This window comes from Lonchura striata, chromosome 33 (assembly GCF_050655825.1).
Source record: "Lonchura striata isolate lonStrDom1 chromosome 33, ASM5065582v1, whole genome shotgun sequence".
Classification (NCBI taxonomy): domain Eukaryota; kingdom Metazoa; phylum Chordata; class Aves; order Passeriformes; family Estrildidae; genus Lonchura; species Lonchura striata.
The window spans coordinates 6,764,303-6,790,067 of NC_140735.1; the positions used below are offsets into that span (position 1 = coordinate 6,764,303).

The following is a 25,765-nucleotide window of genomic DNA, read 5'->3' on the forward strand; positions in this document are numbered from 1 at the left end:
GTCCTCATTTGTCCCCATGTCCCCACGTTTCTCCACGTGTCCCCACGTGTCTCCACATGTCCACACGCGTCCCCACGCGTCCCCACGTGTCCCCACGCGTCCCGGTGTCCCCGCAGGTGGCACGCTGTGCCAGGAGGCCGCGTGCCCGCCGGGCTGCGTGCCGCAGGAGGCCGAGGACATCCGCGTCATCGGGGGCTACCCCTGCCTGCCCCAGAGCCAGCCCTGGCAGGCGCTGCTCTACGGGCCCCTGCGCTGCGGCGGCGTCCTGCTGCGGCCCCAGTGGGTGCTGACCGCCGCCCACTGCGTCCGCAGGTGACGGGGACACCCTGGGGACACCTCCTGGGGACAGGGGACAGCCCTTGGGACAGGGGACAGACCTTGGGACAGGGGACAGGGACAGGGAATGGGTCACAGGGACAGGGACAAGGGACAGGGAAGAGAGGACAGGGGGACACCCCACGGTGACACCGCGTGACCCCCACAATGTCCCCAATGTCCCCAACACCCCCAATGGCACCGGAGACCAGTGTCCCCAATGTCCCCAAATCCCCTCAAAGTCCCCAGTGTCCCCAATCCCATTTTTCCCAATATTCCCCCATTTTTTCCCAATGTCCCCAATGTCCCCAATCCCATTTTTATCCAATTTCCCCCCATTTTTTCCCATTGTTCCCCATTTTTGCTCAACGTCCCCAATGTCCCCAATGTCCCCAATGTCCCCAAATCCTGTCAATGTCCCCAACATCCCCAATCCCATTTTTTCCCAATTTCCCCCCATTTTTTCCCAATTTCCCTCCATTTTCCCCCATTCTTACCCATTTTCGCTCAACGTCCCCAACGTCCCCAACGTCCCCAATGTCCCCAATGTCCCCAATGTCCCCAACATCCCCAATCCCATCTTTTCCCAATTTTCCCCCATTTTTCCCAATTTCCCCATTTTTTCCCAATTTCCCCCCATTTCCCCCCATTTTTCCCCATTTTCACTCAACGTCCCCAATGTCTCCAATGTCCCCAATGTCCCCAAATCCCCTCAATGTCCCCAATGTCCCAAACATCCCCAACCCCATTTTTCCCAATTTTCCCCCCATTTTTTCCCATTGTTCCCCCTTTTTGCTCAACGTCCCCAATGTCCCCAATGTCCCCAATGTCCCCAAATCCTGTCAATGTCCCCAACGTCCCCAATCCCATTTTTTACCATTTTCCCCCCATTTTTTCCCATTTTCCCTATTTTTCCCATTCTTCCCCATTTTTGCTCAACATCCCCAACATCCCCAATGTCCCCAATGTCCCCAAACCCCGTCAATGTCCCCAATGTCCCCAATCCCATTTTTCCCATTTCCCCCCATTTTTTTCCCATTTCCCCCCATTTTTTCCCAATTTTCCCCATTCTCCCCCATTTTCGCTCAACGTCCCCAATGTCCCCAACGTCCCCAATGTCCCCAATGTCCTCAATGTCCTCAATGTCCCCAACATCCCCAACCCCATTTTCCCCATTTCCCCCCATTTTTCCCCTTTATTCCCCATTTTTTCCCAATTTTCCCCCATTTTTTCCCATTCTTCCCAATTTTCGCCCAACATCCCCAATGTCCCCAACGTCCCCAATGTCCCCAACATCCCCAACCCCATTTTTTCCCAATTTCCCCCCATTTTTCCCCATTTTCACTCAACGTCCCCAATGTCTCCAATGTCCCCAATGTCCCCAAATCCCCTCAACGTCCCCAATGTCCCCAACATCCCCAACCCCATTTTTATCAATTTCCCCCCATTTTTTCCCAATTTCCCCCCATTTTTTCCCATTTCCCCCCATTTTTTCCCAATTTTCCCCATTCTCCCCCATTTTCGCTCAACGTCCCCAATGTCCCCAACGTCCCCAATATCCCCCATGTCCCCAATGTCCTCAATGTCCCCCATGTCCCCAACCCCATTTTTCTCAATTTCCCCCCATTTTTCCCCATTTTTTCCCAATTTTCCCCCATTTTTTCCCATTCTTCCCAATTTTCGCCCAACGTCCCCAATGTCCCCAATGTCCCCCATATCCCCAATGTCCCCAATCCCATTTTTCCCAATTTTCCCCCATTTTTTCCCATTGTTCCCCATTTTTGCTCAACGTCCCCAATGTCCCCAACGTCCCCAATGTTGCCATATCCCGTCAATGTCCCCAGTGTCCCCAATCCCATTTTTCCCAATTTCCCCCCATTTTTTCCCATTGTTCCCCATTTTTGCTCAACGTCCCCAATATCCCCAATGTCCCCAAATCCCCTCAACGTCCCCAACGTCCCCAACGTCCCCAATGTCCCCAAATCCCGTCAATGTCCCCAACGTCCCCAATCCCATCTTTTCCCAATTTTCCCCCATTTTTTCCCAATTTCCCCCAATTTTTCCCGCAATTTCCCCCCATTTCCCCCCATTTTTCTCCCATTTTTCCCCAATGTCCCCAATGTCTCCAACGTCCCCAATGTCCCCAAATCCCCTCAACGTCCCCAATGTCCCCAACATCCCCAACCCCATTTTTCCCCATTTTCCCCCATTTTTCCCCATTCTTCCCCATTTTTTCCCAGTTTCCCCCCATTTTTTCCCAATTTCTCCCCATTTTCCCCCTTCCCACCCAACCTCCCCGCCATCCCCAGGGGTCTCCGCGTCCGCCTGGGCGAGGACGACCTGACGCGGCGCGAGGGGCCGGAGCAGGAGCGGCGCGTGGCGCTGGCCGTGCCGCACCCGGCCTTCGACCCGGCCACGCTGGACAACGACCTGGCGCTGCTGCGGCTCGAGCGGCCGGCGGTCATCGGGCGCGGCGTCCGGCCGCTGGCGCTGCCCCGCGCCTGCGCCCCGGCCGGAGCCTCGTGCCTGCTGTCCGGCTGGGGAACGGTCACCACGCCGCAGGGTCAGACACGGGATGGGGATGGGGGAAATTGGGGGAAATTGGGGGGAATTTGGGGGAAATTTGGGTGAAATTTGGGGGAAATTTGGGGAAAAATTGGGGGAAATTTGGGGAAAAATTGGGTGAAATTTGGTGGAAAATTGTGTGAAATTTGGGTGAAATTTGGGGAAAATTTGGGTGAAATTTGGGGAAAATTTGGGTGAAATTTGGGGAAAATTGTGTGAAATTTGGGGAAATTTGGGGAAAATTGGGGGAAATTTGGGGGAAATTTGGGGGAAATTTGGGGGAAAATTGGGGGAAAATTGAGAGAAAAATTGTGTGAAATTTGGGGGAAATTGGGGGAAATTTGGGGGAAAATTGGGGAAAAATGGGTGAAATTGGGGGGAAAATTGGGGAAAAATTGGGGGAAAATTGGGTGAAATTTAGTGGAAAATTATGTGAAATTTGGGTGAAATTTGGGGAAAATTGGGGGAATATTGCGTGAAATTTGGGGGAAAATTACATTAAATTTGGGGAAAATTGGGGGAAATTTTGGGGAAAATTGGGTGAAATTTGGGGAAAATTGGGGGAAAATTACATGAAATTTGGGGGAAGATTGGGGGAAAATTGGGGAAAATTCGGTAAAATTTGGGTGAAATTTGGGTGAAATTTGGTTGAAATTTAGGGGAAATTGGGGAGAAATTGCGTGAAATTTGGGGAAAATTGGGGGAAATTGGGGGAAATTTGGGGATTTTGGGGAATTTGGGGATTTTGGGGATTTGGGGGATCTGGGGGAAGCAGCGGCCGGCGGTCATCGGGCGCGGCGTCCGGCCGCTGGCGCTGCCCCGCGCCTGCGCCCCGGCCGGAGCCTCGTGCCTGCTGTCCGGCTGGGGAACGGTCACCACGCCGCAGGGTCAGACACGGGATGGGGGGGATTTGGGGGAAATTTGGGGGAAAAATTGGGGGAAATTGGGGGGAAAATTGGGGGAAATTTGGGGGAAATTGGGGGAAATTTGGTGGAAAATTGTGTGAAATTTGGGTGAAATTTGGGGAAAGTTTGGGTGAAATTTGGGGAAAATTTGGGTGAAATTTGGGGAAAATTGTGTGAAATTTGGGGGAAATTTGGGGAAAATTGGGGAAAATTGGGAGAAAAATTGTGTGAAATTTGGGGGAAATTGTGTGAAATTTGGGGGAAATTTGGGTGAAATTTGGGGGAAATTTGAGGAAAATTTGGGTGAAATTTGGGGGAAATTGGGGAGAAATTGCGTGAAAATTGGGGAAAATTGGGGGAAAATTTGGGGGAAATTGTGTGAAATTTGGGGAAAACTGTGTTAAATTTGGGGGAATTTGTGTGAAACTGGGGGGATTTGGGGGATTTGGGGGATTTTGGGGAATTTGGGGATTTGGGGGATTTGGGGGGTTTGGGGGAAGCAGCGGCCGGCGGTCATCGGGCGCGGCGTCCGGCCGCTGGCGCTGCCCCGCGCCTGCGCCCCGGCCGGAGCCTCGTGCCTGCTGTCCGGCTGGGGAACGGTCACCACGCCGCAGGGTCAGACATGGGATGGCGGGAAATTGGGGAATTGGGGGAATTGGGGGAAAATTGGGGAAAATTGGGTGAAATTTGGGGAAAATTGGGGAAAAATTGGGGAAATTTGGGGGAAATTTGGGGAAAATTTGGGGGAAATTTGGGTGAAATTTGTGTGAAATTTGGGGAAAGTTTGGGTGAAATTTGGGGAAAATTGGGTGAAATTTTGGGGGAAAATTAGAGGAAATTTGGGGGAAATTTGGGGAAAATTGGGGAAAATTGAGAGAAAAATTGTGTGAAATTTGGGGGAAAATTGGGGAAAAATGGGTGAAATTGGGGGGAAAATTGGGGAAAAATTGGGGGAAAATTGGGTGAAATTTAGTGGAAAATTATGTGAAATTTGGGTGAAATTTGGGGAAAATTGGGGGAATATTGCGTGAAATTTGGGGGAAAATTACATTAAATTTGGGGAAAATTGGGGGAAATTTTGGGGAAAATTGGGTGAAATTTGGGGAAAATTGGGGGAAAATTACATGAAATTTGGGGGAAGATTGGGGGAAAATTGGGGAAAATTCGGTAAAATTTGGGTGAAATTTGGGTGAAATTTGGTTGAAATTTAGGGGAAATTGGGGAGAAATTGCGTGAAATTTGGGGAAAATTGGGGGAAATTGGGGGAAATTTGGGGATTTTGGGGAATTTGGGGATTTTGGGGGATTTGGGGGTTTGGGGGAAGCAGCGGCCGGCGGTCATCGGGCGCGGCGTCCGGCCGCTGGCGCTGCCCCGCGCCTGCGCCCCGGCCGGAGCCTCGTGCCTGCTGTCCGGCTGGGGAACGGTCACCACGCCGCAGGGTCAGACACGGGATTGGGGGGAATTTGGGGAAAAATTGGGGGAAAATTGGGGAAATTTGGGGGGAAATTACATGAAATTTGGGGGAAAATTGGGAGAAAATTGGGGGAAAATTGGGGGAAAATTGGGGGAAAATTGGGTGAAATTTAGTGGAAAATGGGGTAAAATTTGGGTGAAATTTGGGGAAAATTGGGGGAAAATTGCGTGAAATTTGGGGGAAATTGAGTGAAATTTGGGGAAATTTTGGGGAAAATTTTTGGTGAAATTTGGGGAAAATTGGGGGGAAATTGCGTGAAATTTGGGGGAAATTGAGTGAAATTTGGGGAAATTTAGGGAAAATTTTGGGTGAAATTTGGGGAAAATTGGGGGGAAATTGCGTGAAATTTCGGGGGAAAATTGCGTGAAATTTGGGGGAACCTGTGTTAAATTTGGGGGAAATTTGGTTGAAATTGGGGGAATTTGTGGGGGAAATTGGGGGAAATTGGGAGAATTTGTGTGAATTTGGGGATTTTGGGGGATTTGTGTGAATTTGGGGAATTTGGGGAATTTGTGTGAATTTGGGGATTTTGGGGAATTTGGGGATTTGGGGGATTTGGGGGGTTTGGGGGAAGCAGCAGCCGGCGGTCATCGGGCGCGGCGTCCGGCCGCTGGCGCTGCCCCGCGCCTGCGCCCCGGCCGGAGCCTCGTGCCTGCTGTCCGGCTGGGGAACGGTCACCACGCCGCAGGGTCAGACACGGGATGCGGGGATTTTGGGGGAAATTGGGGGGAAATTTGGGGGGAATTTGGGGAAAAATTGGGTGAAATTTGGGGAAATTGGGGGAAATTTGGTGGAAAATTGTGTGAAATTTGGGTGAAATTTGGGGAAAGTTTGGGTGAAATTTGGGGAAAATTTGGGTGAAATTTGGGGAAAATTGTGTGAAATTTGGGGGAAATTTGGGGAAAATTGGGGAAAATTGGGAGAAAAATTGTGTGAAATTTGGGGGAAATTGTGTGAAATTTGGGGGAAATTTGGGTGAAATTTGGGGGAAATTTGAGGAAAATTTGGGTGAAATTTGGGGGAAATTGGGGAGAAATTGCGTGAAAATTGGGGAAAATTGGGGGAAAATTTGGGGGAAATTGTGTGAAATTTGGGGGAACCTGTGTTAAATTTGGGGGAAATTTGGTTGAAATTTGGGGGAAATTGGGGAGAAATTGGGGAATTTGTGGGAATTGGGGGATTTTGGTGGATTTGGGGATTTTGGTGGATTTGGGGATTTTGGGGGATTTGGGGGGTTTGGGGGAAGCAGCGGCCGGCGGTCATCGGGCGCGGCGTCCGGCCGCTGGCGCTGCCCCGCGCCTGCGCCCCGGCCGGAGCCTCGTGCCTGCTGTCCGGCTGGGGAACGGTCACCACGCCGCAGGGTCAGACACGGGATGGGGGAATTTTGGGGGAAATTGGGGGAAATTGGGGGAAAATTGGGGAAAAATTGGGTGAAATTTGGGGGAATTTGGGGGAAAATTGGGGAAAAATTGGGGGAAATTGGGGGAAAATTGGGGAAAAATTGCATGAAATTTGGGGGAAATTTCGGTGAAATTTGGGGAAAATTGGGGAAAATTTTAGGGAAAATTGGGGGAAATTTGGGGGAAATTTGGGTGAAATTTGGGTGAAATTGGGGGAAAATTTGGGTGAAATTTGGTGGAAAATTGGGTGAAATTTGGGGAAAATTTGGGTAAAATTTGGGGAAAATTTGGGTGAAATTTGGGGAAAATTGTGTGAAATTTGGGGGAAATTTGGGGAAAATTTGGGGGAAATTGCGTGAAATTTGGGGAAAATTAGGGAAAAATTGCATAAAATTTGGAGAAAAATTGCGTGAAATTTGGGGAAAATTTGGGAAAAATTTGGGTGAAATTGCGTGAAATTTGGGGAAAAATTGCGTGAAATTTGGGGAAAATTGAGTGAAGTTTGGGGGAAATTGGGGGAAAAATTGGGGGAAAATTGCGTGAAATTTGGGGAAAATTGGGGGAAATTTTGGGGAAAATTCGGGGGGAAATAGTGTGAAATTTGGGGGAAATTTGGGGGAAATTTGGGAAAAATTGGGTGAAGTTTTGGGGAAATTTGGGAAAAATTTGTGTGAAATTTGGGGGAAATTTGGGGGAAATTTGGGGGAAATTGGGTGAAGTTTGGGGGAAATTGGGGGGAAATTGGGGAAAATTGGGAGAAACATTGTGTGAAATTTGGGGGAAATTTGCAGAAAATTTCGGGAAAATTTGGGGGAAATTTGCATGAAATTTGGGGGAAATTTGGGGGAAATTTTTGGGGAAGATTTAGGTGAAATTTGGGGAAAATTGCGTGAAATTTGGGGGAAAATTGGGGGAAATTTGGGGAAAATTGGGTGAAGTTTGGGGAAAATTTGGAGAAAAATTGTGTGGAATTTGGGGGGAAAATGCATGAAATATGGGGGAAATTGGGGGAAAATTTGGGTGAAATTGGGGGGAAAATTTGCATGAAATTTGGGGAAAATTTGGGGGAAATTGGAAGGGAAATTGGGGGAAATTGGGTGGAAAGTTGCGTGAAATTTGGGGGAAACTGGGGGGGAATTTGGGTGAAATGGGGGGAAATTGCGTGAAATTTGGGGGAAATTTGGGTGAAATTGGGGGAATTTGTGGGGAAATCTGAGGAAAATTGCATGAAATTTGTTGGAAATTTGGGGGAAATTGGGGGAAATTGGGGAAAATTCCGTGAAATTGGGGGGGAAATTGCGTGAAATTTGGGAGAAATTGGGGGGAAAATTTGGGTGAAATTGGAGGAAAAATTGCATAAAATTTGGGTGACATTTGGGGAAAACTGCATGAAATTTGGGGGAAATTTGGGGAAAACTGCATGAAATTTGGGGGAAATTTGGGGAAAAGTGCAGGAAATTTGGGGGAAATTTGGGGTGAAATTGTGGGAATTTGTGGGGGAAATCGAGGGGGATTTGGGAAAATTTTTCCGAAATTGGGGAAAAATGGGGGGAAAAAATGTGAAATTCAATTTGGGGCGAATTTGGGGACGCTCAGGTAAAATTCGGGTTGGGATTTTTTGGGGTGACCCCGCAGTGAACTGGGGTGAATTTGGGGACACTCAGGTAAAATTCGGGGTGGGATTTTTTGGGGTGACCCCACAGTGAACCTGCCCGAATTTGGGGACACTCGTGAAAAATTCGGGGTGGGATTTTTTGGGGTGACCCCGCAGTGAACCTGCCCGAATTTTGGGGTGAATTTGGGGGACACTCGTGTAAAATTCGGGGTGGGATTTTTTGGGGTGACCCCGCAGTGAACTGGGGTGAATTTAGGGACACTCAGGTAAAATTTGGGGTGGGATTTTTTGGGGTGACCCCACAGTGAACCTGCCCGAATTTGGGGGACACTCAGGTAAAATTTGGGGTGGGATTTTTTGGGGTGACCCCGCAATGAACCTGCCCGAATTTTGGGGACACTCAGGTAAAATTCGGGGTGCGATTTTTTGGGGTGACCCCGCAGTGAACCTGCCCGAATTTTGGGGACACTCGGGTAAAATTCGGGGTGGGATTTTTTGGGGTGACCCCGCAGTGAACCTGCCCGAATTTTGGGGACACTCAGGTAAAATTTGGGGTGGGATTTTTTGGGGTGACCCCGCAGTGAACCTGCCCGAATTTTGGGGACACTCAGGTAAAATTTGGGGTGGGATTTTTTGGGGTGACCCCGCAGTGAACCTGCCCGAATTTGGGGGACACTCGTGTAAAATTCGGGGTGCCATTTTTTGGGGTGACCCCGCAGTGAACTGGGGTGAATTTGGGGACACTCAGGTAAAATTTGGGGTGCGATTTTTTGGGGTGACCCCGCAGTGAACCTGCCCAGCCGCCTGATCTGCGCCTACGTGCAGCTGCTGTCGGACGAGGCGTGCCGCCGCGCGTACCCGCAGCGCATCACGCCCAGCATGACCTGCGCCGGCGTGCGCAACCGCCGCGTCGACTCCTGCCAGGTGGGAGGGAGGCAAAGAGGAGGGGGAAATGTGGGGGAAATGTGGGGGAAATGTGGGGGAAGTGTGGGGGAAATGTGGGGGAAATGTGGGGGAAATGTGGGGGAATATGGGGGAAGTGTGGGGGAAATGTGGGGGAAATGTGGGGGAAATGTGGGGGAAATGTGGGGGAAATATGGGAAATATATGGGAAAAATATGGGGGAAATATGGCCAAAATATGGGGAAAATATGGGCAAAATATGGGGGAAATATGGGGGAATATGGGGGAAATATGGGAAAAATAGGGGGGAAATATGGCCAAAATATGGGAAAAATATGGGCAAAATATGGGGAAAATATGGCCTAAATATGGCTGAAATATGAGCAAAATATGGGAAAAATATGGGGGAAATATGGGGGAAATATGGGAAAAATATGGGAAAAATATGGGGGAAATACGGCCAAAATATGGGAAAAATATGGGCAAAATATGGGGGAAATATGGGGGAATATGGGGGAAATATGGGAAAAATAGGGGGGAAATATGGGCAAAATATGGGAAAAATATGGGCAAAATATGGGGGAAATATGGGGGAATATGGGGGAAATATGGGGAAAATATGGGGGAAATATGGGAGAAATATGGGGGAAATATGGGGAAAATATGGGGGAAATGTGGGGGAAATATGGGAAAAATATGGGGAAAATATGGGCGAAATATGGGGGAAATATGGGGGAAATGTGGGGGAAATATGGGGGAAATGTGGGGAAATATGGGAAAAATATGGGAAATATATGGGAAAAATATGTGGGAAATATGGCCAACATATGGGAAAAATATGGGCAAAATATGGGGGAAATATGGGCAAAATATGAGAAAAGTATGGGAAAAATACGGGGAAAATATGGGGGAAATGTGGGGGAAAATATGGGGAAATATGGGGGAAATAAGGGGGAAATATGGGGAAATATGGGGGAAATATGGGAAAAATATGGGGGAAATATGGGGGAAATATGGGAAATATATGGGAAAAATATGGGGGAAATATGGCCAAAATATGGGCAAAATATGGGGGAAATATGGGAAAAATATGGGGAAATATGGGAAAAATATGGGGAAATATGGGCAAAATATGGGAAAAATATGGGCAAAATATGGGGAAATATGGGCAAAATATGGGGGAAATATGGGGGAAATATGGGCAAAATATGGGGGAAATCCAGCTGGAATTGTGTCAAAATCGGGCCAAAATATGTCTAAAATCTGGCCAAAATCTTCCCAATGTCAGACTAAAATGTGGCCAAAATCTGGCCAAAATCCAGCCGAAATCCGGATAAAATACGGCCAAAATATTGACAAAATCCAGCCGAAATCCAGCTGAAATCAGGCCAAAATCTGCCCAAAATACGGCCAAAATCTGGCCAAAATTCACCCAAAATTCACCCAAAGACTGACTAAAATATGGCCAAAATACAGCCAAAATTGAGCCAAAATCAGGCCAAAATCTGGCCAAAATCGGGCCAAAATTGGGCCAAAAATCCGGACAAAATCTGGCCAAAATTCACCCAAAGTCTGACTAAAATCTGGCCAAAATTGGGTCAAAATGTGACTAAAATTTGGCCAAAATCTGCCCCAAATCTGAGCAAAATCAGACAAAAATTGGGCCAAAATTGGCCCAAAATCCACTGACCCCTGAGTGACCCTGAGTGACCAATGAGTGACCACTGAGTGACCAGAGTGACCCTGAGTGACCCCTGAGTGACCCTGAGTGACCAATGAGTGACCCTGAGTGACCAATGAGTGACCACTGAGTGACCAGAGTGACCCTGAGTGACCCCTGAGTGACCCTGAGTGACCAATGAGTGACCACTGAGTGACCACTGAGTGACCAATGAGTGACCACTGAGTGACCACTGAGTGACCAATGAGTGACCACTGAGTGACCCCTGAGTGACCCTGAGTGACCAATGAGTGACCACTGAGTGACCACTGAGTGACCAATGAGTGACCCCGAGTGACCCCTGAGTGACCCCTGAGTGACCCCTGAGTGACCTCTGAGTGACCCTGAGTGACCAATGAGTGACCAATGAGTGACCCCGAGTGACCCCTGAGTGACCCCTGAGTGACCCCTGAGTGACCTCTGAGTGACCAATGAGTGACCCTGAGTGACCCCTGAGTGACCCCTGAGTGACCCTGAGTGACCCTGAGTGTCCAATGAGTGACCCTGAGTGACCCCTGAGTGACCCCTGAGTGACCCCTGAGTGACCCTGAGTGTCCAATGAGTGACCCTGAGTGACCCTGAGTCACCCTGAGTGACCCCTGAGTGACCCTGAGTGACCCTGAGTGACCCCTGAGTGACCCCTGACCCCGAGTGACCCCGGGTGACCCCTGACCCCTCCGTGACCCCAGGGTGACTCCGGGGGTCCCCTCTCCTGCAACGGGACCCTGCAGGGCATCGTGTCCTGGGGGCTGCAGACCTGCGCCCTGCCCGGCCACCCCGGGGTCTACACCAGGGTCTGCCGGTTCCTGCCCTGGATCCTGGACACCATGGACGGATGAGGGACATCTCGGGGACATCGTGGAGACACCGTGGAGACACCTTGGGGACATGGGGACATCGTGGGGACACCATGGAGACACCTCAGGGACATGGGGACATCATGGGGACATCGTGGGGACACCATGGGGACGTGGGGATGGGGCACACCAGGGTCACACCAAGGTCTGCCGGTTCCTGCCCTGGATCCTGGACACCATGGACAGATGAGGAACCTGGGGACATCTCGGGGACATCATGGAGACACCTCAGGGACGTGGGGACATCATGGGGACATCATGGGGACACCATGGAGACACCTCGGGGACGTGGGGACATCGTGGGGACATCGTGGGGACACCATGGGGACGTGGGGAAATCATGGGGACGTGGGGATGGGTCACACCAAGGTCTGCCGGTTTCTGCCCTGGATCCTGGACACCATGGATGGATGAGGGACATCTCGGGGACATCTCGGGGACATCGTGGGGACACCATCAGGACACCTCAGGGACGTGGGGACATCATGGGGACATCATGGGGACACCATGGGGACATGGGGATGGGGGCACCAGGGTCACACCAGGGTCTGTCCAGGATCCTGGACACCATGGACGGCTGAGGGACACTTGGGGACATCGTGAGGACACCTCAAGGACATCATTGGGACACCTCAGGGACGTGGGGACATCACGGGGACATTGTGGGGACACCATGGGGACGTGGGGATGGGTCACACCAGGGTCACACCAGGTTCCTGCCCTGGATCCTGGACACCATGGATGGATGAGGAACCTGGGGACACCTCGGGGACACCTGGGGACACTTGGGGACGTGGGGACATTGTGGGGACACCATGGAGACACCTTGGAGACACCCTGGAGACATAGGGACACCTTGGGGACACCAGGGCCACCAAGAACCCACCAAGGTGCCACCGGGGCCACCAAGAACCCACCAAGGCCACCAAGAACCCACCATGGCCACCAGGGTTCCACCAGGACCACCAAGAACCCACCAAGGCCACCAAGAACCCACCAGGGCCACCAAGAACCCACCAAGAAACCACCAAGAACCCACCAGGGCCACCAAGAACCCACCAAGGCCACCAAGAACCCACCATGGCCACCAGGGCCACCAAGAACCCACCAAGGTCCCACCAAGGTCCCACCAAGGCCACCCGCGGGCGGTGGGGGAGGGGACGCGGGTTCGGGCTCGGAACCGATAAATTTGGGGCGATTTGGGCGATTTTGGGAATTCCGTTTATTGGGGCGCGCGCCGAGGAGGTCCCGGAGTGTTCGGCCACGCCCACCCGGGGGAGGAGCCAATGGGAGGAGGGCGGGGCGGGGGGATGGGCCAATCAGGGCCCGCGAAGCCGAGCGGGGTCAAGGGAAGGTTGGCCAAGGTCAACGCAACCAAAATTAACCGAACGCAACCAAAATAAACCAAAATTAACCCAAATTAACCAAAATCAACCCAACCCAACCCAACCCAACCAAAGGTCAACCAAACCCAACCAAAGGTCAACCAAACCCAACCAAACCCAACCCAACCCAACCAAAGGTCAACCAAACCCAACCCAAGGTCAACCAAACCCAACCCAATGTCAACCTAAGTCAACCAAACCCAACCCAATGTCAACCAAATCCAAACCCAACCAAACCCAACTCAAGGTCAACCAAACCCAACCCAACCAAAATCAACCCAACCCAACCCAACCCAACCCAAGGTCAACCCAAGGTCCACCAAACTCAACTCAAGGTCAACCCAACCCAAGGTCAACCAAACCCAACCCAACCCAACCCAAAGTCAACCAAACCCAACCCAACCCAACCCAAGGTCAACCAAACCCAACCCAAACAAAATCAACCAAACCCAACCAAACCCAACCCAACCAAAGGTCAACCAAACCCAACCCAACGTCAACCTAAGTCAACCAAACCCAACCCAACCAAAGGTCAACCAAACTCAACCAAAGGTCAACCCAACCCAACCCAAGGTCAACCCAACCCAACCCAAGGTCAACCAAACCCAACCCAACGTCAACCTAAGTCAACCAAACCAAACCCAACCAATGGTCAACCAAACCCAACCCAACCCAACCCAAGGTCAATCAAACTCAACCCAAGGTCAACCAAACCAAACCCAAAGTCGAGACCAACCCATGGTCAAAACCGACCCAAAGTCGAGACCGACCCAAAGTCATGACCAACCCAAAGTCCAACCCAAGGTTGAGACCGACCCAAAGTCAAGACCAACCAACCCAATGACCAACCCAAAACCAAGACCAACCCATGGCCAAGCCCAATCCAAAGCCAAGACCAACCCAAAGTCCAACCCAAGGTTGAGACCGACCCAAATTCCAACCCAAGGTCAAGACCAACCCAAGGTCAAGACCAACCCAAGGTCAAGACCAACCAACCCAAAGTCCAACCCAAGGTCAAGACCAACCCAAGGTCAAGACCAACCAACCCAAAGTCCAACCCAAGGTCAAGACCAACCCAAAGTCCAACCCAAAGTCGAGACCGACCCAAGACCAACCGAAGGTCAAGACCAACCCAAAGTCCAACCCAAGGTCAAGACCAACCCAAAGTCGAGACCGACCCAAAGTTCAACCCAAGGTCAAGACCAACCCAAGACCAACCCAAAGCCAAGACTGACCAACCCAAAGTCCAACCCAAGGTCAAGACCAACCCAAGGTCAAGACCAACCCAAGACCAACCCGAAGTCCAACCCAAGGTCAAGACCAACCCAAGGTCAAGACCAGCCCAAGGTCAAGACCAACCCAAAGTCCAACCCAAGGTCAAGACCAACCCAAGGTCAAGACCAACCCAAGGTCAAGACCAACCCAAGACCAACCCAAGACCGCCCCAAGACCGACCCCACCTCACGGCCAACCCCATCGGCGGCCCAGCCAGGTCGCCCAAACCTCAACCCGACCCCGAGCGAGGCTCCCCGAGACCCCGCCCCTCCCCCCCCCCCGAATTCGGCAGTGCCGGGGGGGGAGGGGCGGGGTCACGGGGGCGGGGTCAGATGGGGGCGGGGTCAGACGGGGGCGGGGCCGGGCGGTGCAGCGGCGTCTCCTTGTAGACGAACCAGCAGCCGCCGGCCCAGAGCAGGAGGTTGAGGAAGCCGAAGGCCTGGAAGGGAAATGGGGGTGGCGGGGGGGGCCGTGCCTCAGTTTCCCTGCTCGATTTCCCCCCTAAATTCACCTTTTCCCGGCCGTGCCTCAGTTTCCCCATTCAATTTCCCCCCTAAATTCACCTTTTCCCGACCGTGCCTCAGTTTCCCCACTCGATTTTCCCCCTAAATTCCCCCTTTTCCCAGCCGTGCCTCAGTTTCCCCGCTCGATTTTCCCCCTTAAATTCACCTTTTCCCGGCCGTGCCTCAGTTTCCCCACTCGATTTTCCCCCTTAAATTCACCTTTTCCCGGCCGTGCCTCAGTTTCCCCACTCGATTTTCCCTAAATTCCTCTCTCCCCCAACCGTGCCTCAGTTTCCCCACTCAATTTCCCCCCTAAATTCACCTTTTCCCGGCCGTGCCTCAGTTTCCCCGCTCCCCAACCCCTCCCTCCCCGGCTGTGCCTCAGTTTCCCCGCTCCCCAACCCCGCTCCCCCGGCCGTGCCTCAGTTTCCCCGCCCCCCAACCCTCCCTCCCCGGCCGTGCCTCAGTTTCCCCGCTCCCCAACCCCTCTCCCCCGGCCGTGCCTCAGTTTCCCCGCTCACCACCGAGGACCCCAGGCCGCCCATGGGGGTGACCCCGGCCGTGCCTCAGTTTCCCCGCTCCCCAACCCCGCCCCCCCGGCCGTGCCTCAGTTTCCCCGCTCCCCAACCCTCCCTCCCCGGCCGTGCCTCAGTTTCCCCGCTCCCCAACCCCTCTCCCCCGGCCGTGCCTCAGTTTCCCCGCCCCCCAACCCTCCCTCCCCGGCCGTGCCTCAGTTTCCCCGCTCCCCAACCCCTCTCCCCCGGCCGTGCCTCAGTTTCCCCGCTCACCACCGAGGACCCCAGGCCGCCCATGGGGGTGACCCCGGCCGTGCCTCAGTTTCCCCGCTCCCCAACCCCGCCCCCCCGGCCGTGCCTCAGTTTCCCCGCTCCCCAACCCTCCCTCCCCGGCCGTGCCTCAGTTTCCCCGCTCCCCAACCCCTCTCCCCCGGCCGTGCCTCAGTTTCCCCGCTCCCCAACCCTCCCCCCCCGGCCGTGCCTCAGTTTCCCCGCTCCCCAACCCCGTCCCCCCGGCCGTGCCTCAGTTTCCCCGCTCCCCAACCCCTCTCCCCCGGCCGTGCCTCAGTTTCCCCGCTCACCACCGAGGACCCCAGGCCGCCCATGGGGGTGACCCCGGCCGTGCCTCAGTTTCCCCGCTCCCCAACCCTCCCCCCCCGGCCGTGCCTCAGTTTCCCCGCTCACCACCGAGGCCCCCAGGCCGCCCATGGGGGTGACCGCGGCGGGGCCGCAGCGCACGGCGGGGCCGGGGCAGCGGGGCAGGGGCGCGGCGGCCGCCGCCCGGACGTGCGCCAGGCCCTGGGCCCAGGCCGAGGAGGCCACGAGCCACAGGGCGGCCAGCAGCGCCGAGGCCAGCAGGTCCTGGGGAAAAAACGGGGAAAAACGGTGAGGAAACGGGAAAAATGGGGAAAAACGGTGAGGAAACGGGAAAAAATGGGGAAAATGGGGGGAAACGGTGAGGAAACGGGGAAAAACGGGGGGAAATGGGGAAAAACGGTGAGGAAATGGGAAAAATGGGGGAAAACGGGGGGAAACGGTGAGGAAACGGGAAAAAATGGGGGGAAACGGGAAAAAACGGGGGGAAAATGGGAAAAATGGGAAAAACGGGGAGAAACGGTGAGGAAACAGGGAAAAATGGGGGGAAAATGGGAAAAAATGGGGAAAAACGGGAAAAAACGGGGGAAACGGTGAGGAAACGGGAAAAAATGGGGGGAAAATGGGAAAAAATGGGGAGAAACGGGAAAAAATGGGGAAAAACGGGGGGAAACGGGAAAAAATGGGGGAAAATGGGAAAAACGGGGGGAAACGGTGAGGAAACGGGAAAAAATGGGGAAAAACGGGAAAAAACGGGGAAAAACGGGAAAAAACGGGAAAAAACGGGGGGAAGCAGTGAGGAAATGGGAAAAAACGTGGGGAAAATGGGAAAAATGGGAAAAACGGGGGGAAACGGTGAGGAAACGGGAAAAAATGGGGGAAAACGGGGGGAAACGGTGAGGAAACGGGGAAAAATGGGGGGAAAATGGGAAAAATGGGGAAAAACGGTGAGGAAACGGGGGGAAACGGTGAGGAAACGGGAATAAATGGGGGGAAAATGGGAAAAAATGGGGAAAAATGGGGGAAAACAGGAAAAAACGGGGAAAAATGGGGAAAACGGGAAAAACGGTGAGGAAACGGGAAAAAAACGGGGAAAAACGGGAAAAAACAGGGAAAAATGGGGAAAAACGGGGGGAACGGTGAGGAAACGGTGAGGAAATGGGAAAAAATGGGGAAAAACGGGAAAAATCAGGAAAAAATGGGGAAAAACGGGGGAAACGGTGAGGAAATGGGAAAAAATGGGGAAAAACGGGGGAAACGGGAAAAAATGGGGAAAAACGGGAAAAAACGGTGAGGAAATGGGAAAAAATGGGGAAAAACGGGGGGAAACGGTGAGGAAACGGGGAAAAACGGGGGGAAAATGGGAAAAAATGGGAACAAACGGGGGGGAACGGTGAGGAAACAGGAAAAAATGGGGAAAAACAGGAAAAAATGGGGAAAAATGGGGGGAAACGGTGAGGAAATGGGAAAAAATGGGGAAAAACGGGGGGAAAATGGGAAAAAATGGGAAAAAATGGGGGGAAACGGGAAAAAACGGGGGAAAATGGGGAGAAATAGGTAGAAAATGGGAGAAAAAAAAGAGAAAAAATGGAAAAAAATGGAAGTAAAAGGGTGGGAAAATAGTGAAAAAATGGAGAAAAAATATGGAAAACAGTGAGAAAATGGGAAAAAATAGGGGAAAACAGTGAAAAACGGGGAAAAATGGGGAGAAACGGTGAAAAAAAGGAAAAAAAAGGGGGGAAAATGGGGGAAAAGATGAAAAAATGGGGAAAAATGGGGGGAAAAGGGGAAAAAAGGGGGAAAAAACCTGGAAAAAATGGTGAAAAAAGTGAAAAAAATGGGGAAAAAAAAGGGGAGAAATGGTGAAAAAACTAAAAAAACAGGGAAAAATGGGGGGAAATGGGAAAAAACAGTGAGGAAACAGGAAAGAACAGGGGAAAATGGTGAAAAACGGGAAAAAATGGGGAAAAATGGGGAGAAACGGTGAAAAAAGGGGAAAAAAATGGGGGAAAATGGTGAAAAAATGGGGAAAAAATGGGGAAAAAATGGGGAAAAAATGGGGAAAAAATGGGGAAAAACAGGAAAAAATGGGGAAAATGGTGAAAAAATGGGAAAAAACAGGGGAAAAATGTAAAAAAACCAAAAAAATGAGCAGAAACGGAGGGGAAATGGGCCAAAAATGGGAAAAATGGAGGAAAAAAGGATGAAAAAAAAGAGAAAAAAAGGAGAAAAAAAGGAGAAAAAAATGGAGAAAAAAGGAGAGAAAATGGTGAAAGAATGGTGAAAAAATGGGAAAAAAGGAGAAAAAATTGGTGGGAAAATGGACCAAAAATGTAAAAAAAAGGTGTAAAAAAGTATAAAAAAAATGAAAAAAACAGACCTAAAATAAAGAGAAAATGACCCAAAAATATCAGAAAAAAAGAAGAAAAAAGGAAAAAAAATTGAGGAAAAAAATGGAGAAAAAACCAGACCTAAAATGGAGAAAAAATGACCCAAAAGTGGGGAGGAAATGACCCAAAAATAGGGGAAAATGGCCCAAAAATGAAGAAAAAATGGAGAAAAAAAATGAAGAAAAACTGAAAATAAAAGAGCCCTAAAATGGAGAGAAAATGACCCAAAAATGGGAAAAAAAAAAACAAAAAAGGAGAGAAAACAGAGGGGAAATTGCCCAAAAATGAGGGAAAAATGGGATTTTTGAGGGGAAAAATTGGGAATTTTGGGGAAAAAAAGGGAATTTTGTGGGGGAAAAGGCGAAGGTTTGAGGGGAAAATGGGAATTTTAAAGGGAAATTGGGAATTTTAAGGGAAAAATTGGGAATTTTGGGGGCGGGATTTACCTGGGCGCCTTCTGAGGCAGCGGAGAGAGAAGGGGCACAAAGGGTTAAAGCTCCCCAAAATTCCCAAAATTCCATCGGGAAACCCCAAAATTCCATCGGGAAACCCCAAAATTCCAGCCCAGAACCCCAAAATCTGCAGCAAAATTTGGGAATTCTGCTCCAAATCCTCCTGAATTCCGCCCAAATCCCCCAAAAATTCCACTAAAATCAACAAATTTCCATGAAAATTCCACTAAAATTAATGAATTTCCATTAAAAATCCACCAAAATTAACAAATTTCCATGAAAAATCCACCAAAATTAATGAATTTCCATTAAAATCTACCAAAATCACCAAATTTCCATGAAAATCCACCAAAATTAACAAATCTCTATAAAAATTCCACCAAAATTAATAAATTTCCATTAAAATCTACCAAAATTAGGGAATTTCTATAAAAATTCTGCCAAAATTAACGATTTTCCATTAAAATCTACCAAAATTAAGGAATTTCTATAAAAATTCCACCAAAATTAACAAATTTCTGTAAGAATGCCACCAAAATTAATAAATTTCCATTAAAATCCACCAAAATGAACGAATTTCCATGAAAATGCCACCAAAATTAACAAATTTCTGTAAAAATTCCATAAAAATTAAAGAATTTCCATCAAAATTCTACCAAAATTAACAAATTTCCATTAAAATCTACCAAAATTAAAGAATTCCTGTAAAAACTCCAGGAAAATTAACGAATTTCCATAAAAATGCCACCAAAATTAACAAACTTCCATTAAAATCTACCAAAATTAATGAATTTCCATAAAAATTCCACCAAAATAAAAAAACACCATAAAAATTCCACCACAATTAATAAATTTCTGTAAAAATTCCACCAAAATCAACAAATTTCCATTAAAATCTACCAATATGAAAAAAATTTCCATTAAAATCTAACAAAATTAAGGAATTTCTGTAAAAATTCCACCAAAATTAACAAATTTCCATTAAAATCCAACAAAATTAAGGAATTTCCATTAAAATCGACCAAAATTAAGGAATTTCCATTAAAATCTAACAAAATTAAAGAATTTCTGTAAAAATTCCAGGAAAATTAACGTATTTCCTTAAAAATTCCACCAAAATTACCAAATTTCCATTAAAATCCACCAAAATTAACGAATTTCCTTAAAAATTCCATCCAAGCTCCCCGAAAGTTCCTTCAAAATTCCCTCGGGTTTGCTAAAAATTCCTGAAATTCCAGCAAAATCCCACCTGGGCACACCTGGGGGCACCTGGGCACACCTGGGCACACCTGGGCAGGTGCAGGTAGCCCAGGTAACCCCCCAGACCCCACCTGGGCACACCTGGGCCCCACTTTAACCCCCCAAATCCCACCTGGGCACACCTGGGCACACCTGGGCAGCTCAAACCCCCCCCCAGAGCCCACCTGGGCACACCTGAGCACACCTGGGCAGGTGCAGGTAGCCCAGGTAACCCCCCAAATCCCACCTGGGCACTCACCAGGGTGGGCAGCCGGGACCCGGCACACCTGTACAGGTGCAGGTAGCCCAGGTAACCCCCCAAATCCCACCTGGGCACACCTGGGCAGCTCAAACCCCCCCCCAGAGCCCACCTGGGCACACCTGGGCACTCACCAGGGTGGGCAGCCAGGAGCCGGCACACCTGTACAGGTGCAGGTAGCCCAGGTAACCCCCCAGAGCCCACCTGGGCACACCTGAGCCCCACTTTAACCCCCCCAAATCCCACCTGGGCACACCTGGGCACACCTGGGCACTCACCAGGGTGGGCAGCCGGGACCCCGCACACCTGTACAGGTGCAGGTAGCCCAGGTAACCCCCCAAATCCCACCTGGGCACACCTGGGCACTCACCAGGGTGGGCAGCCGGGAGCCGGCACACCTGTACAGGTGCAGGTAGCCCAGGTAACCCCCCAGAGCCCACCTGGGCACACCTGGGCACTCACCAGGGTGGGCAGCCGGGACCCCGCACACCTGTACAGGTGCAGGTAGCCCAGGTAACCCCCCAGAGCCCACCTGGGCACACCTGGGCACACCTGTACAGGTGCAGGTAGCCCAGGTAACCCCACAGACCCCACCTGGGCACACCTGGGCCCCACTTTAACCCCCCCAAATCCCACCTGGGCACACCTGGGCACACCTGAGCAGCTCAAACCCCCCCCAGAGCCCACCTGGGCACACCTGAGCCCCACTTTAACCCCACCTGGGCACACCTGGGCACTCACCAGGGTGGGCAGCCGGGAGCCCGCACACCTGTACAGGTGCAGGTAGCCCAGGTAGGTGCCCAGCGCGCCCAGGCTGTAGAGGAAGGCGGCCACGGCCACGCCCACGAAGGCGCGGGCGGCGCCCGAGAAGTCGCCGCGCAGGTGAACGTCCCTGGGCCAGGTGTGGTTGCACAGGTGAGTCAGCGAGGGCCGGAACACCGCCTGGTTCAGCCTGCGGGGCGGGGAGGGGCGCAGCTGGCACACCTGGGCACACCTGGGCGCAGGTGGGGGCAGGTGGGCGCAGCTGGCACACCTGGGCACAGGTAGGGGCAGGTGGGGGCACCTGGGGACAGGTGGGCACACCTGGGCACACCTGGGATACACCTGAGTGCACCTGGGCACAGCTGGCACACCTGGGCGCTCACCTGGGCACAGGTGGCACACCTGGGATACACCTGAGTGCACCTGGGCACTCACCTGGGCACAGCTGGGATACACCTGAGTGCACCTGGGCACACCTGGGCGCTCACCTGGGCACAGCTGGCACACCTGGGCACTCACCTGGGCACAGGTGGGGACACCTGGGGACACCTGGGCTCACCTGGGCACAGGTGGGGACACTTGGGGAGGCTGGGGACATCTGGGCACACCTGGGCACACCTGGGCACAGGTGAGTTTCTGGGTTGTTTTTGGGCCGATTTTGGGGATTTTGTGTCTCACCTGTCCCAGGTGAGTTTTTGGGCCGATTTTGGGGGGTTTGGGCCGATTTTGGGGCGTTTCGGGCTGTTTTCGGTGCATTTCGTGTCCCACCTGCCCCAGCTGAGTTCTTGGGCCGATTTTGGGCCGATTTCGGGTGTTTTTGGGCCGATTTTGGGGCGTTTTCGGGCTGTTTTCGGTGCGCTTCGTGCCCCACCCGCACCAGGTGAGTTTTTGGGGTGATTTTGGGGCATTTCGGGCTGTTTTTGGGGATTTCGTGCCCCACCTGCCCCAGGTGAGTTTTTGGGCCGATTTTGAACCGATTTTGGGCCGATTTTGAGCCAATTTTGGGCCGATTTTGGGGCGTTTCGGGCTGTTTTCGGTGTGTTTTGTGCCCCACCCGCCCCAGGTGAGTTTTTGGGGTGATTTTGGGGCGTTTTGGGCCGTTTTTGGTGTATTTCAGGCCCCACCCGCCCTAGGTGAGTTTTTGGGCCGATTTTGAGCCGATTTTGAGCCGATTTTGGGGCATTTCGGGCTGTTTTCGGTGCGTTTCGTGCCCCACCCGCCCCAGCTGAGTTCTTGGGCCGATTTTGAGCCGATTTTGGCCCATTTCGGGCTGTTTTCTTTATGTTTCGTGCCCCCCCCGGCCCAGGTGATTTTGGGGTGATTTCGGGCGGTTTTGGGTCTCACCGGAAGGGGTAGCCGAAGTCGGCGCTGACGGAGCCGTTCTCCAGCCCCGGGCAGCTGAGGCTGAAGGTGACGGAGCCCTCGAAGCCGCCGCAGGTGGCAAAAGCGAAGATGGAGAAAAACTGGGGCGAAAAACGGCGATTTTGGGAAAATTCGGGAAAAAAACGGGGGGGAAATGGGGAATTTGGGAAAATCCGGGAAAAAAAGGGGGAAATGGGGAATTTGGGAAAATTTGGGAAAAAACGGGGGGAAAAATGGAAATTTGGGGAAATCTGGAAAAAACTGGGGGAAAAGGGGGAATTTGGGAAAATTTGATACAAACTGGGGGGGAAATGAAATTTGGGAAAATCCGGGAAAAACTGGGGTGAAAAACGGCGATTTTGGGAAAATTTGGGAAAAAAACGGGGGGGGAAATGGGGAATTTGGGAAAATCTGGGAAAAAAACGGGGGGGAATGGGGAATTTGGGAAAATTTGGGAAAAAACGGGGGGGGGAAAAAGGGGAAATTTGGGAAAATGAGGCAAAAAACGGGGGGGGAAAATGGGAAATTTGGGAAAATCCGGGAAAAAAAGGGGAAAAACAGGAAATTTGAGAGAATTCGGGAAAAAATGGGGAAAAACGGGAAATTTGGGAGAATTCGGGAAAAAAAGGGGGAAAATGGGGAATTTGGGAAAATTCGGGAAAAAAAGAGGAAAATGGGGAATTTGGGAAAATGAGGCAAAAAACGGGTGGGAAAAATGGGGAATTTGGGAAAATTTGGGAAAAACCGGAGGGGAAAATGGGGAATTTGGGAAAATCCGTTAAAAAACGGGGGGGAAAATGGAAATTTGGGGAAATCTGGAAAAAACTGGGGGAAAACGGGGAATTTGGGAAAATCCGGGAAAAGCTGGGGGGAAAAAGGGGAAAATTGGGAAAATTCGGGAAAAAAACGGGGGAAAAAAATGGAAATTTGGGAAAATTTGATAGAAACTGGGGGGAAATGAAATTTGGGAAAATCCGGAAAAAAAACGGGGGGAAAAACGGGGAATTTGGGAAAATTTGATACAAACTGGGGAGGAAATGAAATTTGGGAAAATTTGGCAAAAACTGGGGCGAAAAACGGCGATTTTGGGAAAATTTGGGAAAAAAACGGGGGGGGAAATGGGGAATTTGGGAAAATCTGGGAAAAAACGGGGCGGGAAATGGGGAATTTGGGAAAATTTGGGAAAAAAACGGGGCGGGAAATGGGGAATTTGGGAAAATCCGGGAAAAAACAGGGGGAAAAATGGAAATTTGGGGAAATCCGGAAAAAACTGGGGGAAAACGGGGAATTTGGGAAAATCCGGGAAAAAATGGGGGGAAATGGGGAATTTGGGAAAATCTGAGAGTATCTCCCAGTATAACCCAGGATAAACCAGTCTGTCCCAGTATAAACCAGTCCAAACCAGTAAATCCCAGTATAAACCAGTCCACACCAGTATCTCCCAGCACACACCAGGACAAACCAGTAAATCCCAGTATATCCCAATACACACCAGTAAATCCCAGTATAAACCAGTATAACCCAGTAAATCCCAGTACACACCAGTACAGACAGTAAATCCCAGTATAACCCAGTCCAAACCAGTGAATCCCAGTATAAACCAGTAAATCCCAGTAAAAACCAGTATAACCAGTAAATCCCAGTATAAACCAGTAAATTCCAGTCCAACCCAGTAAATCCCAGTATAACCCAGTCCACCCCAGTAAATCCCAGTAAATCCCAGTAAATCCCAGTATAACCCAGTAAATCCCAGTATAACCCAGTAATTCCCAGTATAACCCACTCCACCCCAGTAAATCCCAGTATAACCCAGTAAATCCCAGTATAACCCAGTAAACCTCAGTATCTCCCAGTAAATCCCAGTATCTCCCAGTAAATCCCAGTAAATCCCAGTAAATCCCAGTATAACCCAGTAAATCCCAGTATAACCCAGTAAATCCCAGTAGATCCCAGTATAACCCAGTAAATCCCAGTATAACCCAGTAGATCCCAGTAAATCCCAGTATAACCCAGTACAAACCAGTAGATCCCAGTAAATCCCAGTATAACCCAGTACAAACCAGTAAATCCCAGTATAACCCAGTAAATCCCAGTATAATCCAGTCCACCCCAGTAAATCCCAGTATAACCCAGTAAATCCCAGTATAACCCAGTATAACCCAGTAAATCCCAGTAAATCCCAGTATAACCCAGTAAATCCCAGTATAACCCAGTAAATCCCAGTATAACCCAGTCCATCCCAGTAAATCCCAGTATAACCCAGTATAACCCAGTAAATCCCAGTATAACCCAGTCCACCCCAGTAAATCCCAGTAAATCCCAGTATAACCCAGTAAATCCCAGTATAACCCAGTCCACCCCAGTAGAGCCCAGTAAATCCCAGTATAACCCAGTAGATCCCAGTAAATCCCAGTATAACCCAGTAAATCCCAGTATAACCCAGTCCACCCCAGTAAATCCCAGTAAATCCCAGTATAACCCAGTAAATCCCAGTATAACCCAGTAAATCCCAGTAAATCCCAGTAAATCCCAGTAAATCCCAGTATAACCCAGTCCAAACCAGTAAATCCCAGTAAATCCCAGTATAACCCAGTAAATCCCAGTAGATCCCAGTAAATCCCAGTATAACCCAGTAAATCCCAGTAGATCCCAGTAAATCCCAGTATAACCCAGTCCACCCCAGTAGATTCCAGTAAATCCCAGTATAACCCAGTAAATCCCAGTCCACCCCAGTCCACCCCAGTAGATCCCAGTAAATCCCAGTATAACCCAGTAAATCCCAGTAAATCCCAGTATAACCCAGTAAATCCCAGTATAACCCAGTAAATCCCAGTATAACCCAGTATAACCCAGTCCAAACCAGTAAATCCCAGTAAATCCCAGTATAACCCAGTAAATCCCAGTAAATCCCAGTATAACCCAGTCCACCCCAGTAAATCCCAGTATAACCCAGTATAATCCACTAAATCCCAGTATAACCCAGTAAATCCCAGTCCATCCCAGTCCATCCCAGTAAATCCCAGTAAATCCCAGTATAACCCAGTAAATCCCAGTCCACCCCAGTCCACCCCAGTCCACCCCAGTCCATCCCAGTCCAAACCAGTCCAAACCAGTCCCTCACCCACTGCAGGCCGCGGCTCAGCCCCAGCGGCTCCTTCAGCGCCCCCAGCGACACCCGCGGCGCCGCCATCGCTGCGTGACGTCACCGCCGCGCCGCCATCGCTGCGTGACGTCACCGCCGCGCCGCCCGCGTCACCCCTCATTTGCATACCGCG

General features: G+C 50.7%; 2 protein-coding genes across 6 annotated transcripts; one reads left to right on the forward strand and one right to left on the reverse strand.

The window, feature by feature from the left end:
- Positions 1-16: 16 nt before the first annotated feature.
- Positions 17-13,541, forward strand: LOC146764567 (kallikrein-14-like). The gene is made up of 4 exons (XM_085564528.1): positions 17-312; positions 2,625-2,878; positions 9,062-9,198; positions 11,587-13,541. Exons 1-4 carry the CDS (start codon positions 17-19, stop codon positions 11,734-11,736), a joined length of 837 nt encoding a protein of 278 aa, XP_085420654.1. The 3' UTR covers positions 11,737-13,541.
- On the reverse strand, positions 12,959-25,761 carry LOC146764568 (synaptophysin-like protein 1). 5 transcript variants are annotated; one of them, XR_014950746.1, is made up of 6 exons: positions 25,612-25,761; positions 22,473-22,591; positions 21,108-21,318; positions 16,117-16,293; positions 13,356-14,853; positions 12,959-13,324 (listed from the first exon to the last, which is right to left on the reverse strand). XR_014950746.1 is itself a non-coding variant. In XM_085564513.1 (6 exons), exons 1-6 carry the CDS (start codon positions 25,678-25,680, stop codon positions 14,743-14,745), a joined length of 687 nt encoding a protein of 228 aa, XP_085420639.1. In that variant the 5' UTR covers positions 25,681-25,761; the 3' UTR covers positions 12,959-14,742. The 5 variants fall into 5 exon arrangements, 4 of the variants coding, with proteins under 4 accessions (XP_085420639.1, XP_085420641.1, XP_085420640.1 ...); XM_085564513.1 differs by adding an exon at positions 20,645-20,672 and having other exon boundaries at positions 12,959-14,853; positions 21,136-21,318; XM_085564515.1 differs by adding an exon at positions 20,737-20,764 and having other exon boundaries at positions 12,959-14,853; positions 21,136-21,318.
- Between the last annotated feature and the right edge of the window lie 4 nt (positions 25,762-25,765).